Source organism: Theobroma cacao, chromosome 7 (assembly GCF_053813885.1).
Source record: "Theobroma cacao isolate CCN51 chromosome 7, ASM5381388v1, whole genome shotgun sequence".
Classification (NCBI taxonomy): Eukaryota; Viridiplantae; Streptophyta; class Magnoliopsida; order Malvales; family Malvaceae; genus Theobroma; species Theobroma cacao.
Genome location: NC_142645.1, coordinates 11,668,545 through 11,690,957, shown reverse-complemented (window position 1 = coordinate 11,690,957; position 22,413 = coordinate 11,668,545). Strand labels below are relative to the sequence as shown.

Sequence of the window (22,413 nt, the reverse complement as noted above, 5' to 3'; positions counted from 1 at the left end):
CAACGTTGAATTAGCGCTCCAAAGGTCATATTTGGTCACAACTAGTGCCAAATTAACATTCCAAAGGTTATATCTAAATACAACCAATGCTAAATTGGCACTCCAAAATCACCGTGGTTTCTCCAATGGTCGGTGATGGAGAACTTGGTGATGATATCTATGAATGACGACGATGGCTATGGAAGAGGACGGTTGCTAACTTGCTTAAAAAAAGAAGAGGCGAAGGCAAATCAAGAAGAGAGAAAGAAAAAAAAGAAAATGAGAAAAAAAATCTTTTATAAGGTTATGGTAGTAATTATTTCTATTAAACAGGTACATATTCGTTCGATGATATTTTATCATATTTCATTAACTTTGGAATGGCTAATAACCAGGTTTTAAGATAAAGCTAGCAAAACCTTTACTTTGTCACGTATTCCATATTAGTAAGAAATGAGGTGAGTTTTGGAAATATAAACATGGATCTTCTACCACCCATTAGACATGTCTTTTGAATTGAAAACGTAGGTTCATAATTTATAAGCTCACTTAAGTTTCGAGGTGTGACAAATGGTATAAGAATAAACTTAAATCTTTACTAATGTGAGCTTTTATAAGAGATATGAGAGTCAAGATAGATCCGAACTAGTAAAAGAGTCTCTCTCTTCTACAAGTAAAGAGCTAGTGCAACGAGGGCATTGCATAATTGGGGGATAAAATGTGAATCTCACATCCTTAAGAAGTAGGATGGGTCTTAAGAATATAAACATGGATCTTCAATAACTTATTAAACATGTTTTTTTGTTTGAGAACGAAGACTCATTATTTATAAGTTATTTAAACTTCATTTTCAGAGTTTAAGGTCACTTAAGGTTGAGCTTAAGTTCTGACCCGTGACATATTTTATGTTTCAAATTTTTATAGATCCCATAAATTTACAATATATAATTAATTATATTAAAAATATACAAAATTAAAGTAATTAATAAAATATCTATCTCTCCTCCTATCTCTAATAAATATTTATTTTCTCTCACTTCTCACATCTTTATTAATTTCAATTATATATTTTATCTTTTATTAAAAATATGTAAAAATTCAAATAATTAATAAAATAACATATTTTCTTATCTAAGTGATTATGTGCCTAATAACTCAATTATTTCCTTTATTCTCAATCAACTAACCATAATATGTATCTAATGATTTACAATCGTTATTTTTTTCCTCTATATAAAATTAATTATTTTTTTCTAATTTATAATATTTACTTATGAATTCTTTTTCTCTCATTTTCTATTTCTTTCTTAATTTTAGTAAAAAAAAATCTTATTTTCTTAATTAAATAAATCTTCTGCTAATAATTAGCATGACTTATAAAAGAAAAAAAAACCCACACACAATTCAAGGAATGCGCAAATCATTACAACAGTGAGACGGAATGCAAGACGTTGTCACCAAGGTTGCTGTTGTGGGAAGCGGAAGTAAAATAACAATAACCCACTTTTTCTCATCTCTATTTATGCAATATTCACAATTTATGATTGTTTTTCCTTCCTTTTTTGACATTGAGAATTTTAATTTGACAGTTTCAGGAGCTGTTTGTGCGGCCACTCTGGCAAGGAATGGAATTTCTGTGACCCTTTTTGACTCTGCTAGAGGTCCTGGTGGCCGCATGTCTCAAAGAAGGTTCCTTTTATTATTCTTCTTTTTCTTTTTTCAAATTCCTTGACAAAATTTGACTGCCCTTTTTTATATTTTTATTATTTGCTGGTTGTTGAGAGCAAAAATGATTTTTTAATACTTTAATTTTAATAGTTTAGAGGATTTACCAAGAAAAGAAGAAAAAGTTGATAGTTGAGTGGATTTTTGTTGCTATTATAATATTTACAATTGGTATTGGTTGGAAAAACTTTGAAATTAGAGAGATAACCGAAGATGGGAAAGAGCTGTTGTTCGACCATGGTGCTCCTTATTTTACAGTAACAAATCCTGATGTGCTGAGTGTTGTGGCTGCGTGGGAATCAAGTGGCCTTGTTGCTGAGTGGAAAATAAATTTGGGGTCTTTTGATTGTTTCTCCAACAAATTTGTCAACGTTGAACACCAGGTTCTTGCAACTATTATTATAATAGATACACGTGCCCATAACTCTGTAGCTTAAAGTAGTATATTTTAAGTAGTTCTTTTAGTCCACTGCCTTTTACTAGTATTTGTTTATTTGCATGGTTATATATCTTAACTTGTTTACGAGGGCAGTGATGTTTTGAATTTCTTGAAATAAAAGTTATAGCAGTCTGTATGATTTGAAACAGCCTGAAACGTTTGTGTTCCTTTTTAAAGCTATATATGATGTTAATGATGGTTGATATAGCTGTTTCGGAAGCGCTTGCAGCCCCTGGAACAGAGATATTATATCTAGAAGCTGTGCTGCTTGCAATATTGTTTTTTCTTTTCTTTTTTTTTTTTTGTGTGTGTGTGTTCTTCATCTAGATTTTCTGTCCTATCTACCTATTGGGTTGGTCTGGGTTTCTTTTATTTAACCATTCATCAGCTTAGGACATTACGATTGTCTTATTTTTTCAACTCAAAAGTCAGTACATCTATGTAAACTGTTGCACTGTTGGTTAGTGTCCAGCTCTGTTATTGTATTGTAGAAAATTTTTTCTGTACAGATTTCTAATTGGTTTGTTTTAAAAACTGGTGATAGTTTATTCATTTGCAAGGACTCTACTATTTTTCTATTATTTCTTAAGCTCGTTGGTCACTACAGACTCTTTTCCTTGTGGTGTATGTTCAAGTAAGAAAAAGGAGGGGGAACCATTCGATTCAGGCTTCTGTCTTGTGCTATATATGGCTATAATTTTATGCCAACTAAAAAGTGTTTGCATATTAAAACTAAATATTTATTTTAAGTCTTGTTGTAATAAAATTTGTTCACGAACATTTATTTCACTAGATGGAAAAGTTAAATGTGCGAGTTTCATTGCATTTATCACCAAGGAAATTGTACGCATCCATTATGTTTTCTTTCTCAACTGGTACTAATTCTCCTTTAGGAAAGACAAAGCAAGAAATATGTCGGCGTGCCTGGAATGAATTCCATTTGCAAAGCATTATGCCATGAGCCTGGTGTGTAGCAAGATGACTGTTTTATTTTTGAACTACTCATCAAGGTTGGGTAGACATCTAAATTTCCTTGCTTTCTACTTTATCTGTTCTTCAGGAGTAGAAAGTAAATTTAATGTGGGTGTCGGGAAGTTTGAATGGTTGGAGAACGAGAATTTATGGTTGTTGACAGGTTTGGATGGACAGAATCTTGGTCATTTTAAGGGAGTGGTTGCATCAGACAAAAACATTGTTTCCCCAAGGTTTACAGAGATAACAGGACAATCACCCCCTCTTGGTATGAAAGTTTATCTTTGGATGTTTGTTAGTTCCTTCTTGCAAATCTGCATGTGCATGCTACTTCATCGTTTAGATATCCTTTATGATTTATATGACTAAGGACTGTGCATAATTTTTGAAGCAACCATGGACTATATTTTAAGGAGACAGTCTGTCTGATGCTGCGGCATTATTGTGGCTATAGTCAATGCACTATGTGTCTTATTGCTTGGCAATTTTGATAAGCCTGTCTAGCTAACAGATTAGACAATTTTAATCTTCTATAAGGTAGAACTGTTACAAAGACATATGATATGCATATTATGCTTTATCTCCCATCTTTTGCTCTGGATCTTTCAGATGACACTGTTCTATTCACTTTCTATCTTCTTTTAATTCTTGGTAGTTTTTGGAAAATATTAGCAAATCATCATTATTAGAGTTTAGATGCCAGCCATCAATTTTGGTTTAAATGAACAATGCTGCAATAAATGTTTTTGTAGGTGAGTTATTTCATAGTTACTCTCACCCATCAAAGGTCCATGTGCATGCTTTGCTTTTATGTTTTTTTAATCAGTGTTTATATGGGTTGCTTGGGTTTGTGGTTTATCTTTGGTAAGCTTAATTATTTGTTCTCCCCTATTCTATATTTGATTTTCTCTCTCTAGTTTTAGCTCTCACATTTTTTGTTCCTTTTCATTTCTTTCCCTCTATCACTTTAGTTATTTTCCACAGTTTCTCCCCCCTTGTCATAACCAAATTGGCAAAAGCATGATACAAACCAGAGTAGAGTTTACATATACTCATACTCATTGGCAGAATTGCATACAGAAAAAAAGTGATGACCCTCCTAAGCATCCTAAAACCCATGCCCAAGTGGCTGAAATGTAAACAACTGTTTCTCATATCAAGCATTGGAGCCCATTTGCTAGATTGAAATCTGAGAACAGTTAGATCTAGAGAATCAATCTCAGCCACTGGATTTATCTAAAACTAATGTGTGACGTGAGTATGATCTCTGTACTTGGCTTGTGGTGGGTTTTGCTGCTGATGATTAGTTGGTTACAAATAAAGTGGTTGAAGATTAATAGTTGTATTACTGTGAAATGATTAGAGTTTGATGTAATATAGTTGTTGGAACCTGGCAATTGAGTTGTTTGAAATTCAGGGCAGAAACATACTTTCATTCAAATAAAATAATTGGAGGGTCTAAGTGGCAGAAATAGATCATACGGATGGGATTTTAGGGCTTCAACTCTAAGAAAGCAGATTTTACTTGAATTACATAAGAGAGGAAGAAATTAGGTTAAACTCAAATGACTTGTTTATTGTTCTATAAACTGTATACTGTGGATGCAACTCAAAAATTCTCCAAAAACTCAGCAAGTAAACTCTACCAATATGTTGGTACAAAAATATATAGGCATGTACCTACTGGTCCGAATTAGACCTAGTAATCTAGGAGGGAAATGTGAAGTGAATTCATTGCATCTATGTGATAAGGAAGTGTATCCTTTACATTAAGTAACCTTCAAAGTTCATTTAATATATTCTCATAACTATGTAAACGTCCGATCTATTTTCTTCAAACCAACAGTTTGGGCATCTTCTTTTATTATTTTTTAAGGAAAATAGAAAGCAAAGAAAATGGCATATGTTATTGACAAGTTGTTTTCCTCACTATCAGTCTGTTGTATTCCATGCAGACTTGAGTTTGGCTCCAGAGTTGGTGAAACTGCAAAAGATTCCTGTTAATCCTTGTTTTGCTCTAATGCTAGCATTCGCTGATCCTTTGCCTATGGTGAGATATCATCCAACTCGAAGATAAGAGTTTTTATTCTGCAAAATTAATGTGGTTGGTTGATCCAAACTGCTTATTTGTATAAATCCCCTCCCCCCTTGTTTTGTTTCTTCTTCCTTTTGCTTCTAGATACATTTTCTTATTAATTTCTTATTTATTTATATTTTTTCCTGTGCCCATATATTTTGTGATTGACCAATGTGCTCTTGACATCTTATTGAAGTTTGATAATTCAGGTACCTGCACAGGGCTTCTCGTTCACCAATTCTAAGGTTTTAAGCTGGGCTTACTGTGAAAGCAGCAAGCCAGGGCGTTCTTCCACAAGGTACATTGTTGTATATTGCATAATGACCCAATTTCTGAGCCAAGCAATTGAAGTCCCTTTTTTTGGGGCATTCTTACCTTGCTTGCTTTTTAACTGCACAGTGAACGATGGGTATTGCATTCAACAATGGAGTATGCAAAGGATGTGATTGCTCAAACTGGCCTTCAGAAACCTTCAAGAGAAACATTATCAAAAGTGGGCAATGAAATGGTCCAAGAATTTCTAGGCACAGGTCTCAGTATTCCGCAACCATTTTTCAAGAAAGCTCATAGATGGTGAGTCCATAAATTAAAGTCATTAATTCAAACACAGAAGCAGCAGTTTGTTATCATTTTGTTTAGTGAGTCAAGCTATAAATCTTCTTTTCTCTTCTGTGTGAAAACAAGATTGAACCTTGCAATGTGTTTATTCCCTGACAGATGCAGTGGTAACTGATTGAGATTACTTTGCATTCGTATAGAATGTGGCCTGGTGTTTCTCTTCTAGCTGATACTCAGGACAATTTTTGGCTTAATATTACAACTGATTAAGAACATTTTAAATGGCAAAAAAAAAAATTGAAGAAACTAGAAGGGGAAATGATGGAGAATGGAAAGGAGATGTTTGAAATAAGGATCTTAGCTTGTAATGTTGTTTTACTTTATGAGTTAAATTGTCATCTTGATATAGATTTAGGTAATTGTTTGAGTTGAATTCTGATCTTTATATAGATTTATATTTTTTTGTTCTATGTTATGAGTTCAATTGTCATGTTTGAAATAAAGACTAATCTAATAATAATCCTGCTGGATTCAGCAGATCAGTTTGTTTTTAGTGTATTTAAATGCTAAATATTGTAGTTGTGACTGTCTTAATGAATAAATGACCCTTGTTCTTAAATAAGTTGTATTGGCATTCAAGCTCAGATAAATTTTTGTTGTCCTCTGTTGGCTGACTGATGGAGGATGCTGGCAGCAACTATCAAAGGTGTTTGAAAGGCATGCTAAGCTGGTTTTAATGTCCAAGCCTTAGTTTGGATGATGTCCTATGATGGGAAGCTTAGTTGTGAGCTGGAATAGGCTTTCATTAGTTGACATTGAGTTTTACTTGTATGCATATTTGAGTTAAGAAGTAGGATTTATTTGAGTCTTTTTTTTATGTCCTATGAGTAGTTCAGAAATTAATCTTGCTAGTTTCCTATAAAGTGTCTGAGTCATCAATAAAGACTCAGCTTTGTCCAAGTGGTTAACAAGCGGTTGTACTCCTTGTGTTTGTGTAAAGTAAAGCAAGCTATCAACCTTAAATGTGACACTTGGAGAACCTAGAGAAAAGCTTAGAATTCTATGTCTTTTTTCTTTCTTCTCCAATTTCTGGAACTCAACTTAAAATTTCTTATCTGTAAGCAATTATTTTACTTCCATAAGACCCTAAATACCTCTTTTCCAAGGATGAATCATAACTAAATCAATTGGCTATTGAAATTCAACTCTAGGATCCAAAACACATTCCTTGGGTGCTGTTCACAAAACTGGATAGCATTCAAGGAATCAGCTAAACACCTGGTTTGTCTGTACAGTCTAAACCCTGTACTAGTCCTTTGCACACCCGAAGTATTATATATATTAATCTCCATTCGTTTTTCCCTCGAATAACCCTAGGAAATAACTTTCAAAATACTTAACAGCTTTCTGTCCTGCATCACTGGTTCAGCTTTGGATGGCATTTTCATCTTTCATGTTAAAATCATTGTTCAACAACAAAATTCATACTCTCTCTGGGATGCATATTACAGCTGCTCTGCATCATCACACTCTGTCAGAATTGGGGTCTATAAATTCTCTTACCTGCTTGATATTTCTATTGTATTCCTTTCTTTGTTTGTTGTCTGTTTTGTTAGTTACTTCAGAATTTGTTGCTGTTTTTCACCCTGTTTCTTTTTCTTTTTCTTCTCATCGTCAAACCAACCTGCTTTGATTTGGTTACCAATTTACTTGTATTAAATGCTTTGAAAGTCATCGTTTTCTTTTAATATGCTTAAATGCAACAAACCACAAGTGTAGCACTCATCCTGACCACGGTCTCTCTTTGTCTGTCTCTTCCTAAGTACTTCTCATATGATATGGAAACAAGTTACAGAATTAAGAACGTTTTTCTTTCATTTACGACGAGGATGTTTTTATCTCATCATGTCACGTTCCACAAAATTTATAAACAAAGTATGAGCTCATCATGTCATGTTGTCTTGCATTCTCCTGGTGACTGATGTACAACATTTTAATTGCCTTGTGGTCTATTTTCTAGGGGAAGTGCCTTCCCAGCTGCAAGCATAGCAAAAGAAGAGAAATGCCTGTGGGATGAGAAGAAAAGACTGGCCATCTGTGGAGACTTCTGCGTTAGTCCAAATGTTGAAGGTGCAATCCTCAGCGGCTTGGCTGCAGCTTCAAAGCTGAAAGGCATGCTTAGGAGCCTATTCTGATTGTGCGGACTGCTTTCCATTCATGTTGGCTGCAACTACAAGTCCAAGTTATAATAATGATTGAGCAAACCGGATTTGGTTCTTCCAAAGAAAAATAAGTTTCAATTGCAATAAAGCTCAACTCAATGTTGAGCATGCGGGTTGGAATTATTACTATTTTATAATTTTACCTTAAATGTCAATCTTTTTTTTTATGATTATTATAGCATATTAAATTGTTGAATTTTGTAAAGGTTGATATCACTTTCTAAGTTGCATTTTGTTTTACTTGGTTTGATCCAACTCTCAAACTTTTTATTTTCATATTGATTTATTAAAAATTAAAATATTTATTAGAGAAGATTTTGAGATACTAACAAATGTTAACGAGGATAGTGGGTTTTTATTAAAGTGGAGAAGATGTCACAATCTCAACGAAGAGTCATGTGAATTTCACATTGAAGAGATTTGCTCTTAGTGAGTAAAGATTTAAAAGAAAGCTATAAATCTTACACCGAATTAAGTAGTAGTGGGGCAATATTGAATATTTAAAAGTTTACATTATTTTTAATTTATGAGGTGATTTTTGTGGATATTCAATGAGTATTTAAATTTTTTAAATATTTGATTAAATTGTTATCTTAAAAATTATTCGTTAAATAGTCGTATTTTTGAAATATTTGATTAAAAGAAATTTAAAATTACACATAGGATAATCTATACCCATTGACGAATAGATTTGCAAAGACAAATATGCAAACAATACAAGCAAGTCCAGGTGGCAACAAATGAAGATGGTATGAGGCTGTGAAGATTGTGTTGGAGAGCAGAAGGAGCTGGGATTCCTGATAACGTATTGTCAGTTTGCAAACATAATATCCAGACATGAGCCACATATGCATCTCCACGTGTCAAAATGACAGTCACTGCCTTGAGAATTTCCACGCTATTATCTTTTATTTACGCAGGCAAACGCAGAAACAAATCCCACATTTGGTGAGGTGAGTGTGAGAAGCAGAAGCATTTGCAAATAGTAATACTCAGAAATGGTAGCCTCAGTTATGGCTTCTTCTGTTAGCCTCAAACCTTGCTTCAGTGTTGAGAAATCAGGTGTGAGAGGCGTCCCTTCCCTTGCCAGGGCTCCTTCTTCTTTCAAGGTTGAAGCCAAGGGTGGCAAGATCAAGACTGACAAGCCTTATGGTCAGTATCAATCTCTAATTTCTTCTAATTACCCTTTTTACCTCAACTATGTTTGAAATTTTATAAACTTTAATGATGAATTTGCTTGGTTTCACAGGAATCAATGGTGGCATGAGCTTGAGGGGTGGTCTTGATGCCTCTGGAAGGAAGGGCAAGGTTGGTATGCTGTTGCTTTTTTGTCTCTTCTTCTAATTGGATCTTTTCCTTCTTGTTCAACAGCCAAACTCCTTACCATTTTCTCTCTTTGACTCCTTTTAACTTGATGTAATACAAATTGACAATATTCTTCTCGTCCATACATTTGTGCCCAAAAAGAAGAGGAAAAACCCATGAATAAGTTTTGATTCTTGTAAAAAAACAAAAAAGGGTTGAATCTCTTTTTAAATTTCCTTTATAGTAATTATTTAAATGGTCTCTTAATTGTTATAATTAGGCAAAAATCAACAACTAATCCCCTTCAACTTTAGTATAAAAAGGTTGTAGAGTCTTGTTTGATTTGCACTTTTGATACAATTCAGTCTTGAAATTGGATGTAGGGAAAGGGTGTTTACCAATTTGTTGACAAGTATGGTGCTAACGTGGATGGGTACAGGTATGATCTGCTCTTTTTAATTCAATAATAATGCTTATGCTTGTCATAATTCAAACATATAAGTTTTAGTATATATGGGATCTGAATATATAGGGTAGAAGATGTAGGCTCCTTCTTTCAGATGAAGGAGAGGCCAATCTCAAGTGTTTGTATAAGCTATAAGACTTGAACTAGTATTAAATCGGCCTAACTATTCTCAGATACAATTCACTAACTCAAGTTTTGAAGTGAAATGTGTGCAACTCTTTGCTTAAACAAAACATTTATGTCTCCTACCAACATTGCTAAACTATAACCATTTAAATGGTTGCAACAATAACATTAATTTGGTCTGTTGCTTGATTTGTATTGCTACTTAACAGTTGACATATTCCTTTCCAGAGTTTCCAAAGTCTGGGTTCAACCATTGCATATGAATTGTTTAAAGATATGCTTAACTACTGCAATGTTGTTGCCATGGAAGTCCTAATATCTTTTTCTGATGATTGTAACGCAGCCCTATCTTTGACACCAGGGACTGGTCTCCCTCCGGTGATGTTTATGTTGGCGGTATGTAGCTTTAGACACCATAAATTCAGTTGCAAGGCTGTAATCCCATTATTCAAAGTATCGCCATACTTTTAAAAACCTATATTGGAACTAATTATGTGATTTAAACACCGTTGCAGGGAGTACCGGTCTGGCAATCTGGGCAGTCACCCTTGCCGGTATTCTGGCCGGTGGTGCTCTTCTAGTTTACAACACAAGTGCTTTGGTACAGTAGATTTCTCTATTGTAATCGGTGTTGTATTATAGCCTGTCCAATGTAATTGTTCTAATCAAAACACCTTGAAAACACCTTGAAGGACTACTTTGCATTATCTATATGTATAAAGTTTTGCCTTGGATTGAATTGAGGTCTACTATTAGCTGTTACTGTGCTTTGTGCTGCATTTGTCAGTTATTTTCCTTACCAAAAAAAAAATAAATAAATAAAAGATAAAAGATCATCGAGAAACCATAGATATTATCGTTGCAGAAGGTAATGGTGAAAACCTGGAGTAGATAAGTTGCTCATCCTTCCAGGACATGGAAGAAGGAAATTATGACCAACGATAATCAAAGGGTCTTGCCAATGATTGGTGATGGTTTCAGAAAGATGGCAAAGTCATAAGCTCCTACTGTAAAGTGGAAAAACTATGCAGCAACAAATAAGATTGCAACACAACCATTAGAGCAAGAAATTTTCCACACTATAGATTACAGTGTAACCAAACCCCCCAAAATAATATGAAAGCAAACTTCAAGAAGAGTTGTTTTTCACTACCAAACAAAGGTAGTTGTAACATGATTCAAGGGGCTAATTTGGGATCCAATTGAAGGTAATTGAAGGTTTTATTATTTGATTCGGAGGGCTTAATTTAAGATCCAACCTAAAATCAACAATGGCAGATACTTGACGCTGAATTCCAATTTAATTTTAACTCCCATTTTGGTATCACAATGAGAAGGTTCTTTACTTTAATTTCCTAGTGAAAAACAGAAGAAGGGTCAGGGGGATGGGGGAAGTAAAACTAAGAAGGTTGAAATGCAAAATAAACAACAATTTAAAGTTGTACAATAGAAGTTCTCTCCTGCAAATCATGGTTGATGTTTTTTCGCCCATCCTCAAACAGAATACGCACCTTCGTCTGAAGAATAACACCAATTAGTGAAAACTCTCTGCCTCAGATCTAATGCGTGAAGGCAAAACTAAAATATGGCCACCTCTGCATTCAACTTCCACATTCATGTCCCTGCTTTGCTATTGAATGTTAACCTTGATAGCAAGGATGGTTCAATCTTATTAAATCTCCTCATAATTATTTTCATCTTGAGGAGGCAGTGACAAGCTCTTGACATGAGCTGAGCTCATATGTAAAGTTCCATCAGCCATCATTGACCGTACTATCTGCAGATATGAAGAAAAAGAACAAGGGCAATTGTGATAATTGCAGCTGAAAAAACTGCTTCTAGTTAGTAGTCAGTCACAACTGACAGAAGAATGGTCCATCAAAAGAGCAAAACTACAAGATAAGTGGGGTAGAATTGAATAAACCAACAACCAAAGAAATCTCCATTCCATCATACATAGGGAATCACCTTATTTTGACTGGGCTGTAGAAAGCATTTGTCCCCATCAATTTTGAATTAGCAGTGGTTCAAAATTCCACTTGTTAAAAGCAATTATTCTTACAATTTGTTTCGATAAAGGGGAGTGGAGAAAAAAAAAGTGAAGCGGAGCAATGTTGCTGAAATTCTTTGTTTCAATGAAAAAATCAGGAGACAAGTCAGGTGAAGAGAAGAAAATGCAGTGCGGTTCAAAATTCCACTTGTTAAAAGCAATTATTCTTACAATTTGTTTGGATAAAGGGGAGTGGAGAAAAAGGGAAAGTGAAGCAGAGCAATGTTGCTGAAATTCCTTGTTTCAAAAACAAAATCAGGAGAAAAGTCAAGGGAAGAGAAGAAAATGCAAACCACTTATCACTAACAGGGCAATGGAGTAGAGAAAACATAAAGAGAAGAGATGCAAAGAAGAGAACTCAGATCTAAGAGAGGACAGGAAATTGAGGGGGGAGAGGGGGGTTGAGGAGTCTGGAGAAAATGAAACCAGAAGAGCAAAAATTAAGAACAGGGGTTATTACTTCTGTTTTACTAGCTTTTGAATATTGATAAAGGGGTTAGCATGTTCCTCCTCAACTAGTCATATAACAAAAGAAAAAGCAGTTTGGAGCTTCATTTCCCATGAGTAGATTAAAGTGGACCAAGTTTCAATTAATAGCATAATAGAACACATATGTGCAGGGTGGAAGTAACCAAACCTTCTCTATTTCACCATGAAGAACAGGGTTGTCTCTCAAGTATTGTAGTGCTTTATCTCTCCCTTGCCCCAACCTTTACAAATATGTAGAAAAGAGGACCACAGTAAGTCCAACATCTGTAACTCTGAGACAACTCTGAACATTAAGGGTGCTAGTTCAAGCAAACAAGTAAAGTCTTTGCAAAACTGTGAAAATAATTGAAAATATATAATCGCTGAGAGAATAGAAGACCGTATGTAACACACCCATGCCACTAACGCAACCCAAGAAATTACCTCATACAATAGCTGAATCTACCAGCCTGATATTTCCAATTAAAGTCCCTAGAATCAACAATTTTGGCTGGTACATGCTAAGCGAAAAAAAAAAATTTGGCTGGTAGACAAAGTTTCATGTGTATGGGTACAAGTTTAACATATTGCATCAACTGAGAAAATATGTACTAGCCAGAATAAAGCATATACTTAGCATTTGGTAACATAGGTTTTCTCGATGAGTGTCACTGTCAGCAATCACTTAATTAGCATATGTGCCACATGCTACCATGAACTCAAAATTAACTATTGCCAAGCCTTGTTAAAATGGATCTGGCCCAAACATCTTTAGCAGAGTCCACCAGATGTAAGCAGTGAAAAACATATAAGATACATTATTGAAAGACATTTTGATCAATATGGTTTTGACTATTCCTGAATTTTAAAATTATTCACCTCAATTATGAATATTTGCTTTTCAATGTTTGAGGAGCACAGTGCAAAAGTTACTATTTCTTTTTCACAACAGCAGGTCAGACTCTAGAAGGCTCCTGGTAGAACCAGTCAACACACTCTTTTTCAAGGTCCCAGCTTGGGGGCTCCAAAAATTTCTCGTTCTCCGATTTTCAGACACATTCCATTTCCACCATTGCCTTTCTTGACAGAAGATATTGTTTTTTGTACAACATATAACCTTTAGCATAGGGTAGGAGGGGAAGGGATTGGGGAGAATGGTCAAACTAAAGATTTTCAATCACCAAGGCTACATGTTTTTAAATCCCAATTCCCTCCTTAAATGAAATTCCCAAAGTGTAGTGTACTGACATATTTCCTAATAGTCTTGGTGAACAAAACTTTTGACAGCACTAATTTTTTTGCAAGGCAACTAATAGTAATCATACTCTGAAAAAATAAGGTTAAAGGCAAAATGCATCAATTTAAAGCAATGAAGAGAACTCCACAGCTATTGTGTTGGCAATTTGCTTATGTATGAGGCCTAGAAACATGCCTTGCCGACAACAGCTCCACGGGCTTAATTTCTAACAAACTTGCAAATACTTAACAGTAGTTCAAATAATTTGAGACAGTAAGACTTAAAAACTTCAGAGCATGAAGAAGAACAAAAAAGAAAAAAAACCAAGTTAGTACTTTATGAGTAAATGTACTCAAATAGTAAATTACCTACTGCCACCCAGTATTACTAAATACCCGACTGCCACCCAGTATTGCTAAGTTATAACAAAGTTAAAATCAAACATATATTACTAAGTTTAACTCTTAGGGATCAGCTTTTGAAATAATAAACAACAGAAAACAGATAAAAAGATCCAAATTGCTCTTAACAGGTGAGGTAGTAATGACAAGCTTGAAAGCAAACCTATGCTCCCCATAGCTGTACCAAGAGCCCTTCTTTACAACAACATCCATCATTTCAGCACAATCCAGAATGCATCCCTGTGGGTTCTTTCAATGTCAAAATAAAGAGGAACTTTGCAATTTTGGATGAATGTAAAACTTTGTATTGCATTACTAACCAGTTTGCTCACTCCCTCTCCAAATATGATTTCAAACTCTGCTTGCTTGTATGGCCTTGAGACCTACACCAACAGCTAATTTGGGTAGGGACACACATGTTAACCAGAAAAATAAAGTGCTATCATGTCATTATGGCCATGGATATGATTTGACTACTATGAAGGTTTATGAAAAATATAAAGCAGCTTGAAACATACTCAAGTCATTTCATTCATAAACAAATATTTTATTGAAAGTTTACCACAACATTGAATAATGAGGATAGTTTAGAGAATATTAGTTAATTGTTATAAATTTAGAATTTTCTTTTTCAGAAAGCTTGATTCCAGCATAATATTGTAATTAACACAAAAGAGCATCAGATTTGATTTTTTACGTTCCTTTCTTTTTCCTGCTTTTGGGGCTATCCCTCATCTCTTCCCATTTTGGGATCATAGGACTTAGAGTCTCCCTTGAATTTCTGATGAGAGTGATACCATAAGGCCACAAGGGCCAAGCCTAGGCTACCTGAAAGCAATATAACAATTTCTAATGGTCTTTTGGCACCCATGATCAATATTTTATTTTAAGCCTAACAAGTAGAATCAAGTGTAATACAACTTCCTAATAACTTCAAATTCGCTGATATAATTATCATTTACCTTACTCTTCTGCACTCTTACACGAACCCGAAGCCCGATATCCTCATCACCTTTAACCTAGAATAATATGAATTATGTTATGATGATGATTATATATTGAGTAATAAAACAGAAATCTGTAGTGGACGATCAAGTAGCTACTGTGCTTACAGACTTTATCTTCCCAGAAGGACGTATTTCAAGACGAACTGAAGCAAAGAACTTTAATGCAATTCCTCCACTTGTCACTTCCGGGTTCCCATAATATACTCCAATCTTCAGCAAAAGCAATACTATCAATTGGTAGAAAGGGAGAAAAAAAGAAAGAAAAGTAAACAGAAAAAGAAAATTGAAAAACACCATGTTATTCTAGTGTAGAAACATAGAGAGATGCAACAAAATCAAAATGCATATAAAGATGTTCCAAACAAAAAGTTTGGATTAGACACATCAATGGCCTCTCTATTACAACTGCAATTGCTTCTATTTCATCTATCAACAAGGAGACAATTAATAATCAATCCAAAGTACCTTATATCTTATTTGATTCAGAAAAATTAGTGTACAACCAGCTTTAGAGGCATTTCCTGACATCTTACGTAGAGCCTGGCTCATAAGACGTGCTTGCAATCCCATTTGCTGCATCCCAATCTCACCCTATGCAATAAAATGCAACAAGAAAGAACTTAGATATGGGAGAGCTCATAGATCTGATAAAAATACATACAATAAGACAAAGCAAAAAGAGGTGTACAAAAAGAAAAGAGAAGAAAAGAACAAGGTATATTAAATACTGATTTCTTACAGCTTTTACCCAAAATTACAGTTTAGGATAATGTATTTGAAAATGGAATGTAGCCCTTACCTATTACATCAAACTCAACAATCTGGTCCATATTGTTAATGTCTAGTAAAGTCTCTAATAGAGATGGCGGTGTGCCATGAAATAGGAGTCTATTATTCCTAAAATATTGCAAAGATGGTTTTCTTCTAGGAGTTAAAAGTTAGAAAAATAAAAAGAAAGAGATATCAGTCAGCTAAAAAGATATGCAGAAGCATAACACCTATTAAACTCTATTCTGCACTCACTCTTTCTTCACCTCTTGCTATCTATCTAGACTATTTGTCTTTTGTTCTCACCGTTACAGCATTGCTGGAAAATCTCTATGCCAGCAACGCTCTCGCTCTCATTTTTCCATCCTTCCTCTCTTTCTCTCTTCCTGATTCCTACCCTTTCTTACTCACCATCTTCTTTGAATTACTAATTTGAGTTGACAAACTCTTTATCAACTGAAAGAAATAACTAGAAACTCCAAAGAATTAAGGAACCAATTTCCAAAGGGAGAATTTTTTTTTCCCACTTTGATCCTCTTTCAAAGCTATCCCATATTGATCATTCATTACAAACCCAAGAATTCAAGATTGGTCCTTACACAAATTTAGACAAATCATAAACTTCGTCTTCAGAATTGCAATGCTTTTTTGACATGTTTAATCATCCTCAAATCAAGGTCTCTTTGATGGATTCTGTTTCAGCTTATTCGAATGTTGTATTTTTCATGATAGTTTTGTTGGTAGCTGTTGTTATGATTTATGGACTTGATCGAATGTTGTATTTTTCATAATAGTTTTGTTGGTAGCTGTTGTTATGATTTATAGACTTGTTCTAATAATTTTGAGGTTATAGTTTTCATCTTCAAAAAGTTGCATGGTAGCTGCTCAATTGCACATGTTCTTGAGGTCCTTTTAAGGTGCTCAGCTTGTTAGCTAGATGTTAGCCTCCCTTCCAGGTCTGTACTGTCCATTCATTACACTACTTGATCTGTTTGACTCATTATTGTTGAATCAAATACAGAATCATTCAGAGAAAAAAATATCAAAAGAAAATAAAGAGTATCCGCATCCTTCTGGGAAGGGTGCCTTTTGACTTGAAACTGATGGATAATAAGGATTATGTGGGGGATTGTAGTTTTGTGAGTACAAAGTTATTCAGGAAACCGCAATGATAAAAATGTAATTTATTTTCAAAGTAGAAATAAAAAGATGGAAAAAGTGAGCATACTTCAATCTCTGCTCGTGGAGTGAGAGCTGACACCGAATCAACGCAAATTAAATCAATGGCACCAGATCTGCACATACGATCTGCAACTGAAACATAATGTTTTAATTAGTCTTATTTGTTGAGCTTATATGTATAGCAAAAATCCTAAAGCATCGTGAAGGTGCTGTATCAGTTACAGGCTTGCTCAATCATGACCACTTTCCACACAATGGCATAAAAAAGGAACCAAATAGATTACTTTCTAGTGCCATTTCCCCATTATCTGGCTGGCAGACAATCAAATTTTCAACATCCACTCCCAATGCTTTTGAATATGCAGGATCAAAAGCATGCTCTGCATCAACAAGCATTGCATTGCCACCCAGTTTCTGCATAATTAACATAAAAACACAGCATATAGTATTTCATTTCATTGACCTTTTTGTTAAATAATAAATCAGAAACAAACGGCTTAAGAAAGGCCAGAAAACTATCAACCTGCACTTCAGCAATGGCATGGAGTGCTAGGGTGGTTTTTCCACTACTTTCTGGTCCATATACCTGCCAGGTTATACAGCAGATATTATGATGCCATTCAAAGCAGATTTTAATATGACATTGAAATTAAAACATGATGTGCTGTCATGAAACACCAAGCAAAAAGACATTGGGAAGCAAAGGAATGTTAAAGGAAATAAAAAGTTAGAACCATGGTTCACTACAACATTGTCATTTTTGTAAGTTCTCTGATTCCATAAGGGAATAGAAATGGATTTTCTCTCATAAAAAATTTGTTTCAAATGTTTTATCTTCATGATAATATGTTTCTTGTTTTATAGACATCATATTCATGGTTGAGTCACTTTTCTACATATGACATTGAGGTCAAATCATCAATTCTAGCTGATGAAGGGCTCCAAAAGGACCAAAACGTCCAAATCTACTGCATGAATCCATGATTACTTCGTGCTGGTTCTAGGTCTGTAAAATACTTGAGAAGAAGCACCAAAACGATCTAATCATGCAGGCATTGGAAGAAAATCTATCTTTTTTTTAGTATTCTTAATTCAGTCAGAAATTTAAGCTACCAAAGTGTGGGGCACACCAATTAAATCAAGTAAAATCCAGGGTCACTTGTCATCAAAGGTTGCATCATAATGGTGCTTGGCTAGATAGTTAGACCTTTTGTTTCAGTGTAATATGCTGTAGCAGAACAGCAATCTCATAAAATATTGCACAAACTTTCTATAGAGGTACATTCTTTAGTGTCAAGTCTCAACTTTGAAGACTGGTTTGCAACCTTGCTTAAAAGTTTTACATTTATTCTTTTAAGCTTTTACTCTCTGCACTAATTCCCTAATTTGTGCACTGAATTCGCTCTTTTGCTGCTTAAACCACAATCCCTAATTTCAAATGTCCAAATCACTGAATCTTTTCTGAGAGCAATTACTCAATTTAAGCACCAACGCACATTGTTAAACAATATCAAAAGAAGAGGGAAAAGGGAGGACATGTTTTAATATCTATTTCCACTTCTATATGTGTCCAATATGGAGTCAATAGAAAAGTTGAAAGTTTCAGAGACATATTTATGGCCTAAGGGCCTTTGCTGTCATGAAATAAGATGATGGACAGAAAATTTTAGGAGTAATATCGAACCAGTTTGTCAATTATCAATCTATTTATTATTTTCTTATCAAATGAATGATGCTTTTACAATATTTTTACTTTATATTGTTTAGTTAGTTCAATTAACGACACCATGAATGGCACTTTAAGTCAGTTTTTCAGTTTCTCATAATAAAAAATGTAAGTTCGAGAAACTTATTCACAGATACTGGGAGTAAGAAAGCTGAAATTGTAAGAGCAGGAAAGACATCATTAAGTAAATTCTGTGAATCATCCTTAAGACAAATAAGTATGTCACAGCTTACTATTTATGGTTTAAAGTGTTCCTGTATTCCCTCCTTGTCAGTTAAAGTGTTTCCCAATCCTAATCCACAATTTCTACTTTGCATATAGTGTTCAATCTAAAATCCAGAATCAGTTATAAGTTCATTTTTTTCCTCTTTACCATCTTCAAAAGGGACATCAAACTGTTAAAAACCACCAAATGAACATCCAAAAAGCCAAACAGCAAAAACCAAATAATGTTCATGAAATAATAAAGTAAAATTATAACAGAATAGAAGAAGCATGATAAAAATGGAGGACATTGATACCTCCACAATTCTTCCTTTGGGAAGACCGCCACCTAAGGCTAAATCTAGGGTCAAACAACCACTAGGAAAAGTTTCACTGCAATGGACAAATTGTTACCAAATGAAGTCAGAATAAGTATAATTCTAATTCAAACTCTATAAAAATGTGGAATTACAGAATTTTGAAATATTACTTAAACTCACAAGAAGCAGGAAAAATAAATTTTTCCCCATCTTAACAAGAATTAAATAAGGAACAAAAATCTGAACTCAACATACTAAAGCAAATGAATATGAGAGTTTGTTAACAACAAATACAATGTTATTGCAAATTAGAAAACATACACAAGTGCTCCACCCGCGCTCCCCAATCTTGTAACACTTCCTTTTCCAAATGAACTATTTATATCATTCATTGCAGCCTCCAATGCTTTTTGCTGGCATTAAAACATATATGATACTAAGCATGCAAAACATGATAAATAATGACCAATATATACAACAAAATAAAACAAAATGGGTGGACAATTTAGCCAAAAGTCTATCATTAAGGCACTTTTGCTCTTGCATTCTGCTTGCTAAAAGTTGCTAGAAAGCAAAGGCAGATGATAGAAACCAAAACCATGATCGATTAATAATGAACAAATGAATAAAATAAAATACTAATTCCAATTTAACTCTTCTATATAAAAGAAAAACAATATAGTTTAACATCCAAAGCAAAGAAAAAAAAAACATTTTTAACTTCCAACTCTCCAGAAATGCTTATCTACTTTTATACCCAAATGCAGTCTTCACTTTGGCTACCAAAAGCAACAAACCAAACAGCAGACAAAGAAATTACAGCCAAGTTTTAAGATGGGCAAGTCATACTTGCTGAGCCAAGAAAGCAACAAAAAAGACCAGCTCTAAATAGTTAAACTAGCCTAGCAATGAAAAGAAGACTTTCAAACAATAAATAGAAGTAAAAGAAGAAAGCATAAGAAAAAAAAAAAATACCCGGTCGAGGAAACGGGAGTCAGAGTTCGGAGAAAGAGCGCCATTAACTCTGGGTTCGAATTCACAGTGAACTTTTCTGAGTCGTTTCTTGACGGCTGCCAACGGCAAGTGGGAGGAAGTGAGAGGTGGGCGTTGTCGAAAATGGTTTTGGAGGGGAAGATAGCGGTGGTGAAGTTTCAGTTTTAAGGGGAAAAATAAAGAAGAATCCATTCTAATGCAATTCATTGCTAACAAAAGTTGAAAGATTGAAGAAGCAGTCTTCAGCTCCTGTTGGGCGCGGGGGTTTATGAATGTATATGCTTGTTTCTAGTTTCACCCCAAAGTCTCTATAGATTTTTTTTGGACTTATTGGTATAAGCAAGTTGAAGTAGCTTAAGGGGTATGAATTTTTGTAAAATGAAAATAAATTTTTCATCTTTTAATTTATTTTGATGAAATTTCCTAATTATAATCAATTAGGGATTCATAGTATTAGTAGTACTATCCAATAATATGAGTCTTTTAAAGGAATTTTAAATTGAGATTTTTCTTTGAATTGAGAGAAGAGAGATTGGAAGTCTGCTCTCTGAGTAGGAGATTATACACCAATCAAGAAATTTTAAATTAAGACTTCATCATGAAAATCTAAAATTTAAATTTTAAAACATGCAAAATGAAATTTATTAAAAAAAATTTCATATTTGTTTGTTTATTTTATTATAATTAAATTTATGCTATATCATATTTGGTTCATCCTAAACTTGAGTATAAAAAAGAAATCATATGCATCTATAAAAAAAAATACATGATTAAAAGAAATTTGACTTGTTATATATTTCACCACTTTCTATTGCATATACACAAAATAGAAGTGAAAAAATTATTTCTATTAATTCCAGCACAAGTAATTTTAATTTTAAAAATATTGAAAAATCTACTCATCAAAAAAATATTCTCAAAAGTTGTAAATATGAACAATACAACACGCCAGACCTATTTCTTTATTGGGTTTTACCCACAAGAAACTGAATAAAGTTACCTTGCTTTACAAGTTAAAAGCAAAGCACAAATATATTTACAGCTCTAACTAAACTAGATGAAGTTCCAATGAAAAACCATATTAGAATTGACAAACAAAAGCTCTAATTGAACCACTTAGAGTTGTGATAGAAAACAAACAAAAGCTCTATTGTTGCTGTTCTAATTGAGTTGGTTAGTGTGTCAATGCAAAACTAACTATAATTAAATTTTTTTTTTTAAAAAAGCAACTATAATTAGAATTTACAATCAAAAGCTCTACAATTGCAGCTTTAATTCAGCTAGTTAGAGATTCACTATAAAACTATATCAGGATATTCATGCATTCTTTAGAGAGAGGAAACTTGTTTTCCTCCTTAGTGCCAAGATCAATTATCTCTAGGACTCATGCAAATTTGATTATAGTCTTGAGCACATGTACGTCTTTTTCATATCCATGAAACCATTAAACTTTAACTGTCTTAGATGGGTCAAGAGGCATAGAGGTAATGGATCATATAGCTAATCATCTCTCTCACTAATAAAAATTATCATAAACCTTCATCATAGAAAGATTGTCACATAGAAAGAAAGTTGGTTGTGATGTGTATAGGCCAAGCTCTTGGAAAGGTAAGATATCCATGTAAGTTCAGCTGTTATGGAAGTTAATGTCTTGTATTTTTTGTCTTTGCACTTGATATTGTTTCTTTGAGCTTTATGAGATGCAATTATCACCAAAGAATGCGCAATATCCTGTTGTGGATCTTTTGATTAATGGACAACTACCCAATTTGCATCCATTACAATACCTCTACAAATGAGGAAGAAAGGGACAAAGAAAAACTGAAGAAGAAATCCATCCATTACAATATATCTAAAAATCTAAGTTGAGAAAAAAAAAAAGACAGAAGAAAAAAGTCAAAAAAAATGAGGAAAAACCAGGTCAAAATTTCTAGAAACACAACTTAAGCAAAACCTTCAAAAACACTATCATTTTATATTATATTTATGATCGATGTTATCATTATACCCTGTGTAAAAAAGTCATGACTGACAGTAGGTACATAGGAAAAGAGAAAATCGTTTGCATGTGAGAAGTATTATACTTTAACTTAATTAGTTAGATTGTAGTTAGCAATATCAACTATAGTTTGAGACTTTTGTTATTTTGTTCGTTAGATAACCATTGTGGTTATGAACAAATATAAAT

General features: G+C 33.9%; 3 protein-coding genes across 5 annotated transcripts; 2 read left to right on the top strand and 1 right to left on the bottom strand.

Moving 5' to 3' along the window:
* Window positions 1-1,333: 1,333 nt before the first annotated feature.
* On the top strand, window positions 1,334-8,212 carry LOC18594626 (uncharacterized). Of its 2 annotated transcripts, XM_007022244.3 has the most exons (9): window positions 1,334-1,463; window positions 1,569-1,668; window positions 1,904-2,087; window positions 3,037-3,109; window positions 3,204-3,383; window positions 5,071-5,165; window positions 5,402-5,490; window positions 5,592-5,765; window positions 7,771-8,212. In XM_007022244.3, exons 1-9 carry the CDS (start codon window positions 1,421-1,423, stop codon window positions 7,943-7,945), a joined length of 1,113 nt encoding a protein of 370 aa, XP_007022306.3. In that variant the 5' UTR covers window positions 1,334-1,420; the 3' UTR covers window positions 7,946-8,212. The 2 variants fall into 2 exon arrangements, with proteins under 2 accessions (XP_007022306.3, XP_088664629.1); XM_088808503.1 differs by lacking the exon at window positions 7,771-8,212 and having other exon boundaries at window positions 5,592-5,769.
* Window positions 8,213-8,894: 682 nt separating this feature from the next.
* Window positions 8,895-10,631, top strand: PSBR (photosystem II subunit R). The gene is made up of 5 exons (XM_007022243.3): window positions 8,895-9,124; window positions 9,222-9,280; window positions 9,661-9,716; window positions 10,213-10,265; window positions 10,385-10,631. Exons 1-5 carry the CDS (start codon window positions 8,971-8,973, stop codon window positions 10,477-10,479), a joined length of 417 nt encoding a protein of 138 aa, XP_007022305.3. The 5' UTR covers window positions 8,895-8,970; the 3' UTR covers window positions 10,480-10,631.
* A 520-nt stretch (window positions 10,632-11,151) lies between these two features.
* On the bottom strand, window positions 11,152-20,534 carry RECA1 (recA DNA recombination family protein). 2 transcript variants are annotated; one of them, XR_001928836.2, is made up of 14 exons: window positions 20,208-20,534; window positions 19,554-19,645; window positions 19,230-19,305; window positions 17,506-17,568; window positions 17,267-17,396; window positions 17,029-17,114; window positions 15,498-15,623; window positions 15,138-15,242; window positions 14,988-15,044; window positions 14,346-14,408; window positions 14,189-14,265; window positions 12,832-12,908; window positions 12,557-12,629; window positions 11,558-11,646 (listed from the first exon to the last, which is right to left on the bottom strand). XR_001928836.2 is itself a non-coding variant. In XM_018124940.2 (13 exons), exons 1-13 carry the CDS (start codon window positions 20,430-20,432, stop codon window positions 11,542-11,544), a joined length of 1,278 nt encoding a protein of 425 aa, XP_017980429.2. In that variant the 5' UTR covers window positions 20,433-20,534; the 3' UTR covers window positions 11,152-11,541. The 2 variants fall into 2 exon arrangements, 1 of the variants encoding a protein (XP_017980429.2); XM_018124940.2 differs by lacking the exon at window positions 12,832-12,908 and having other exon boundaries at window positions 11,152-11,646.
* Between the last annotated feature and the right edge of the window lie 1,879 nt (window positions 20,535-22,413).